This window comes from Galeopterus variegatus, unplaced genomic scaffold, assembly GCF_000696425.1.
Source record: "Galeopterus variegatus unplaced genomic scaffold, G_variegatus-3.0.2 Scaffold6923, whole genome shotgun sequence".
Lineage (NCBI taxonomy): Eukaryota > Metazoa > Chordata > Mammalia > Dermoptera > Cynocephalidae > Galeopterus > Galeopterus variegatus.
This window is the reverse complement of record NW_007733034.1, coordinates 57,425-65,363: the sequence shown is the minus strand read 5'-3', so window position 1 is coordinate 65,363 and position 7,939 is coordinate 57,425. Positions and strand designations below refer to the sequence as shown.

The 7,939-nt window shown below is 38.7% G+C and overlaps 1 protein-coding gene across 1 annotated transcript in view; it reads left to right on the top strand.

Annotated features, from left to right (window-relative positions):
- The window catches only part of LOC103606894 (lipoyltransferase 1, mitochondrial), a 17,272-nt gene extending 10,168 nt beyond the window's left edge, over nt 1-7,104 (top strand). The window contains exon 2 of the mRNA XM_008591453.1: nt 5,923-7,104. Coding sequence (XP_008589675.1) covers nt 5,924-7,045 — 1,122 coding nt within the window. The 5' untranslated portion in view covers nt 5,923 and the 3' untranslated portion in view covers nt 7,046-7,104. The remainder of the gene's footprint in view (nt 1-5,922) is intronic.
- The last annotated feature ends 835 nt before the right edge of the window (nt 7,105-7,939 follow it).

The window sequence follows — 7,939 nt, the reverse complement described above, 5'->3', positions numbered from 1 at the left end:
CGGCTGTCCGCGGCGTGTGGGTGAAGCCGGAAGCGGCCGGACGGGGACGCTGCATGTGGCGGTGTGCCGGGGGCCCCGGTGCGCGTGCGGGCGGCGGCGGGGCCCTGGGACGTCGGGCCGGCCGCGGCCGGTGCCGAGGACTCTGCAGGTTACGCTCAGCGTCTGGGGCGACCTCATTTCACGGTTAGGAACGGTGGGTCCCTCCCTACACAGGAGGGAGGGTGAACAACGTCAGATTAGTCGGAGGCCAGCTGTGTGCACGCCCACTGAGGGCCAAAAAGACGGGGTAAAACATGCACACCACCGTGATGAGGTTCTGCGTAAGTTCTGTATGGTCACAGAGGTGGCGGAATGAAAGGGTCTTGGTGAGGTTTTACGAAGAAGGTGGGCCTGCCGGAAATGATGGATGGGATTGTGCCATTTTTTGCTTTCTGTTCGGTGACGGGGAAGCATGTTTGGTAGTGCACCGTGGCAGCGAAGTGTCCCCGAGAACATGGAAATAAGAATGTCCTCTGAGGAAAAACTATAAAGTGAGCAATGAAAGGGTGAGAGTAGAGATACACGTAGTGATTTTAAATAAACTGTTTTACCAGGCCTGACTAGCTCCACACAACTCACGAAAGGCTGCATTATTCAGGGAGGGTCTTGTCTGCTACTGGAGCGTGGAATAAAAGGGAGGCGCACCTGTGCCAGATGAATCCAAGCTCCTGGGCGGTTAGCTAAGTTGTAGAGCGCGGTGTTATAAGGCCAAGGTCAAGCGTTTGGATCCCCGTTCTGGCCAGCCGCAAAAAAAAAAAAAAAAAGGTAGGATCTCTCCTGGGCCCGAGAGTCGAGGAGGTGCTTTCCTCAGGGACCATCACATCAGACATTGAAATGATACAACTCAGTCGTTCTGTTCTGATTAGGTGTTGCCCAGTAAACTTACGATAAATTGGCTTATCAGTAGTCCTACAAGGAGTAGTTGGACAGGCTGAATTGAATATCTGGTTGATAGCCCATAGTTCTCTTTGTAGATCAGTAAGTTGGCACTCAGGGTTTTTTGGACATCCCTGTATGATTCTTTCTGATCCTTCAGAGCTCAGCTGAAATGTTAGATCCTCACTGAGGCTTATTTATTCGTTTATGTGTTCAGTTGCTTAGAACAATTTCTGGCACATAGGAGCCACTCAGCCTAACTCCTCAACCTTGCTCATATGTCACCTTTTTAATGAGGTCTAGCCTAACAACCTTATATTTAAAATCGCAACACATTCATGTCCAATCCTCCTTTTCTCAACTCTACTTTTTCTTTTTATAGCCTTTCTTTATCTCCTTTATTTATGTGGCTCACTGATGACCCCAAGTGTCAAGAACAATGTGTGTCATGTAGTAGATGCAAAACTTGTTGAATTAATACCTTTGGTTTATTTCATTCACATTGTATACACAGTGGATGACTAGACATATTTTGAGCACTATTAAAATACATGAATTGAATCAGTGCATGACCTATAATGAATTGGATCAATTCTGGAACTCTAACAAGATTGCATTTTTTGGCCAAAGCCAGGTATAGTTAGTTCATCAAGGTAAATGCTGCTGTGATGTGTCTTGATTAGGAATCCTTATTCACTTGAAGGAATACACATTATATGACAGGAACAGTAAGCAGAAGAATAGAGATGGGATGGGAGGAACACTCCCATAACAGTTAACATTATAATATATTTCATATTTGCCAGACCTGAATGCTTTATGCATATTAACACATTTAATTCTCTCGACCATTTTATGCGGTCTGAGGCAATTGAAGCAGCTAGAGGTTAAACTACTTGCCTAAGTTTATTCAGTTGGTAGGTGGCAGAGCCAGGAGTAAAATTTAAGCTCTTAATTACTTTACTGTCCTGCCACAGTCTGCTTATACAGACAGGAGTGATAGTCTTAACCCTAGGGAAAGAGATTTCACATGATCTTTGATGATGTCCACATCAACAAACACAATCCAGCTTATTAGCATCTACCACACCTATTCAGTACTCTTTTTCCTTTGGGTTACAATAGAAAAGGATTCCTTCTACTGCTGTGCAAAGGCTGCCTCCCTACCTGAACTCTGGATCCCAATACCATCACTTTCTTAGAGACTTCCCTTCACCAATACTACCCTCTCTTCCTCTCCTGATTTTCTACCAGCATCTAAACATGCTCAGGTCTCTTGAACTCTACATTCCCTTCTAACTACTAGCTTTTCTACTTCACAGCCAGAATACACTCATTGTTTCCACTTTCGGCCTTCTGTTTACTCAAAACATCTGGTTCTTGCCAAGATCACAAATAGCCTTCTTGATGCTGTTAATGCTAATAGATCCTTTACAACACTTATCTTATTTGCTCAGTCTTCAGCTTTGGCACTGTTAATCATCTTGTCTCCTTGACACTTCCATAATACCATATTTTAAAATCTTCTTCCTAAAGTTCTATTCTCAGTTTCCTTTGGGAGCTCTCCATCCCTCCTCTACACATCCCTTAAATGTTGCTGCTCTTATTGTTGTGTCAGAGGCTCTCACATCTTATCACTGAACACTCTCTGGACAATCTAGTTCCCTCCCATGGCCTCAGTTACCATCTATTCGACTCTGTCCCATTGGCTGCCATATATCCATGTCTCTCAAGTTCAACATAGTCAAAAAGAACCAATTATCTTCATCCTATATCTCCTCTTTGTATGAAATCTGTCCTAGGAAATGTCATCTTTCACCCATTTGTCAGGCCAGAAATCAGGGCATACTGTTAATAAAATAGCTAACACATATTGTCTGCTTTCTACATGCCAGGCACTCTTCTGAGCATTTTTCATGTATTAGCACATTTAATCCTAATATTATGGGATGAGCCCTGGCATTATCCACATTTTACTGAGAAGAGATCTGAGGCACAGAAGAGTCAAGTAATCGGTCTTTGGTCATTCAACTGGTAAAGGATAGAGCTGGTATTTGAATGCTGGCAGTCTAGGTGGAGTTTGTAATCATTATATTATAAAGGACATAATCCTTGACTTCTCTCTCTCTCACCCTTTGTACTAGTCTGTTTCTGTTGCTTATAATAAAATACACAGAACTGGGTATTTTATAAAGAAAACACAATTTATTGCTTACAATTTCTGAGGCTGGGAAGTATAAAGTCCAGGGAACACATCTGGTGAGGGTCTTCTTTGGTGGTGGCTTTACAGCAACACAGGGGTCTCACATAGCACAAAATGGCAGAGCAGAGAGAGAGAGATGCTCACCTGCTCTCCTTTTAAAGTCCTCAGAACCACACCCACGACCACCATTAAACCATCAACTCTTCAAGGCCCCACCTTTCAATTATCATAGTAGGATTTCCTACCCTCAACAGTGACAGTGGGAATTAAGCTTCTAATATATGAACTTTGGGGGACACAGTTCAGTCAATCCACAACACCCTCATTCAACCAATTACCAAGTATTGTAGATTCTCCATGCTTAAATCTCTAGGTGATGTCTCTAAGGTATAAATCCAATCTGCCTCTTCCTTAAAACTCTTTAGCACCTTCCCCATGGCCATCAGGGTAAAGTCCAAGCGTTTAACATGGATTTTAAGGCTCTTCATAATCTGACCTTTACTTCTTCTGCCTTCTTAGCTTGTAGGTCCCCATTCTTGCACTCAAAGTACCAGCCAATGGAATTTAATTTTTTGCATGAGTCCTGTCTCCTTTCCATCAAACCGTTGCACATTGTTGGAATACTTTTCCTTACCCCTTTTATGTCTCAGCTTCAGTATCACTTCCACTAGAGGGTTAGATGGTTAATGTACTTAAACCTAACTCAGCACTTATGTTACTGTATTTTAATTAACACCTCACTTACTTTTTAGTATCTTCCAGTAGATTGTGGAGATACTAAAATTTCCTTGAAGGCAAGAAACAGTCCACCTCTTTAATATCCTCCTCTTTCTCTGTCTGCTACACTACTTCAGATCCTCATTATCTCTAGCTTAGACAATTGCATTAGTCTGTTAACTGCTTTCCCTGGCCCTAGTCTATCCTTCTGTAATCTGTGCTTTACACTGCACAGGCAGTTTTGTTTAATGGCCAACACTTTCCTGCTTAAATACTTCAGTAGTTCCCAGCTGCCTTTAGAAAAAGTCCAGATGTTTTAGGATTACATGAACTTGTTTCCTCCCCTCTTCTGTGCCCTAACTACCCTGTGCCTCATAGGCACTCTGTAAATATTTGTTGAATGAATGCAGCACTATATCAAACTCATCAAGACATAACCAAGAACAAAGAGATTAGCTAAAGAAATGCAGTTGGGTACAGTGGCTTCCCAGGACAATATAGCCATAGCTTTCAGTAGAGCTAGAAGACTGGTGGTAGAGCTCTATCCGTTAGGAGGGAGTCCCCAAAACATGCCTTTACTATTAGATAACTCTTTGCCCTTACATATTCCTAAAATATATTACCCCCATTGACCTGGTAAACCATTGCATTTCCAGACTCAGTTCAAGTATCCCTTCCTGCATTAAACATCTCCAGACCTTTCTAGACAGAGGGAGTATATTGGTTCAACTTTTTGTAGCATAGTTTATAAAATGTAACAAGAGTGGTGAAAATATGAAGGCTCTTTAACCTAGGAATTGTACTTCTAGGACGTTACTTAACTAAAGAATTTGGCCTAATTATGGGCTTTAATAACCCATTCTATTCCCAGTTCTTCAACCTAAAGGAAAATTACAAACATCCTAAGAAGTAGAACTGGAATAGGATGGTTTATTTAAGACCATAAGTAGGCAAAATACTTCATTTTCATAGCTAGTATTTTCAGCCTTTACCACCTAATATTTCACTAGCACTGCGAATATGAATAATGCATAAAGTGTCCAAACAATGATTTTGTTCATAGCCTTTCCATGTAACTCTGAATACTCTGATTGCCTCTCCCTCTGACCTCAGGGGCTTAATCTTAATTAATTAATTAATTAATTAATTAATTTTTTAAAAAGATGACCGGTAAGGGGATCTTAACCCTTGACTTGGTGTTGTCAGCACCACGCTCAGCCAGTGAGCGAACCGGCCATCCCTATGTGGGATCCGAACCCGGGGCCTTGGTGTTATCAGCACCGCACTCTACCGAGTGAGCCACGGGCCGGCCCTTAATCTTAATTTAATATTGATCCAAATAAAAGTTATGCTATCAATAAATCATATATCCCAAAGTCAAATTGGAATTCCTTTTAAAGTATTATAAAAAACATAATTAAAGCCTTCCACAGAGATATTCATGAACACATTGTTGATAATCCAGAAAAATTAGAAAAAACCTAAAATTACAGACTAAGAGATTAATTGGATAAACTGGTATATTTAACGATGGAATATTACACAGTCAATAAAGCTAATGTAAAAATAGACTTAATGTAGAATGAAATATCAGTATGGCTACACTTTGGGGGGTTGGGCGTATGTGCATATGCATATGCATGCACAGAAATAAAATAGGTATACACCAAAATGTTAATTGTGATTATCTCCAAGTGGTGGGATTTTGTATTCTTTTATTTTCTTTATCTGTGTTTATCTATGTTTTCTCATTTTTCTCAATGAACATGCATTACTTGTGAATTCAAAATAATTTGGCTTTGAGATCTATTACATGTGTTAGCAGCAGACTTACTATTTGATATGAGTGTGCCCTTATTCTATTTCAGCTGAAATTATTTGAAGTTGTCTTCATTATTTCCTTCGAGTATTCTTTTGTAGAGTTGCTAAAGAAAAATCATAAAACTAAAAGGCAAGAAAAGCAACTGGACTAGATACTTAGAGAATTAGATAAGTTTGGATAAAATAGGCATAATGGATAGCTAGAAGATAGAGTTTGACTTTCCTTTTTTCAATGAATTAATTTGTTTGTCTTCCATTTTTAAAAGCATGCTTGTCCTATTTTCAATGAAGAATTGCTTCAAGTTACTTTCTAACCACAAAGTCCCAACAGCTGGCTTTAAAAACACAGTAAAAAATGGGCTAATTTTACAGTCAGTTTCCAATGATGTTTATCAAAATCTGGCTGTAGAAGACTGGATCCATGACCATATGAATCTAGAAGGCAAGCCAATTCTTTTCTTTTGGAGAAATTCTCCCTCTGTTGTAATTGGTAGGCATCAGAATCCTTGGCAGGAATGTAACCTGAATCTGATGCGAGAAGAAGGAATAAAACTGGCTCGGAGAAGGAGTGGAGGAGGAACCGTCTACCATGATATGGGTAATATCAATTTGACTTTCTTTACAACCAAAAAGAAGTATGATAGAATGGAAAATATGAAATTAGTTGTGAGAGCTATGAATGCTGTCCAACCCCAGCTGGATGTACGGGCTACCAAAAGATTTGACCTTTTACTTGATGGACAGTTTAAAATCTCAGGAACAGCTTCTAAGATCGGCCGGACTACTGCTTATCACCACTGCACTTTATTATGTAGTACTGATGGGACCTTCTTGTCTTCTTTACTAAAGAGCCCCTACCAAGGGATCAAGAGCAATGCCACTGCTAGCATACCTTCTGTAGTTAAAAATCTTTTGGAAAAAGATCCGACTCTGACCTGTGAAGTACTGGTGAATGCTATTGCTGCAGAGTATGCTGCTTATCATCAAATTGATAATCACATTAACCTAATAAACCCAACTGATGAGACATTGTTTCCTGGAATAAATAGCAAAGCCAAAGAACTGCAAACTTGGGAGTGGATATATGGCAAAACTCCAAAGTTTAGTATAAACACTTCCTTTAATATATTATATGAACAGTCACACTTGGAAATTAAAGTATTCATCGATATAAAGAATGGAAGAATTGAAATCTGTAATATTGAAGCACCTAATCATTGGTTGCCACTGGAAATATGCAACAAATTAAATTCAAGTTTTATTGGCAGTAAGTTTTGCCCAATCGAAACTAACATGCTAACAAGTATATTACTGAGAACATGTCCTGAAGACCGTAAACTACACAGTAAGTGGAATATACTCTGTGAAAATATTAAGGGAATAATGTGATTCCAAGTAAATTTCATTATGCTGACAATTTCAGTGCAAAAATAAAATTTTGAAATGCACATTGGATGTCTCTTTAAAAAAAAAAGGCCTAGTCTTTTAGTAACTTCTCCCCATTTGAAATTATCACCTATTCTTGTACATATTCTCTGTTGATCTGTAGGATACTTTCTTTCTTAATTGATTTTAGTACTTGGCACACATTTATATTTTATTTTTTTATTTTATTTTAAATTTTTATTGAATCAAAATTGATTATACATATTTTGAGGGTTCAACATTGATATATGTTGATCAAATCCACATGTATATTTTAGCTTTTATATTCTACAATTTACTGTCACAATTATATTTTACATTTACTGTCTTGGGAATATATGCCATACTGGACACTTTAACCTCAGAATTAGTTCTTTGTTTTTCCTACCTCTAAGGAATATAACCCAGGCTTCTTGAAACCTCTGATATCTTAAACTCTGAAATTCCCCCTTTTAGTTATATTTTCTTATTCTACCATCCTCTCCCACTAAATCAATCCCGTTGCATTTTTGTAAGCCCTTAACTCTTTCCTAATCTCTGCTTACTTCATTTCCCTTCCTACCCCAGCCTGAATTATTTAAGGTATATTGTACACTTTCTTGCTAGTATACTCATTTGTTTCTCTACTATAGCCTTTTTTTAAAATTTTTAATCTTAACAATTGATTTTCTACTCCTATCCCTAGATGGCAAGCAGTGGTGGAAAAAAAAGATCATACAATTATGCACATTAACCCAATTTCATATTTACAGTTTTCAATTTATGTATCTTCTTTCTTTTGGTATCAGATTCAACTCATCTCTGGTTGACTTACCCTCATTCCTTTTTTTTTTTTTTTTTTTTTTTTTTTTTTTTTTT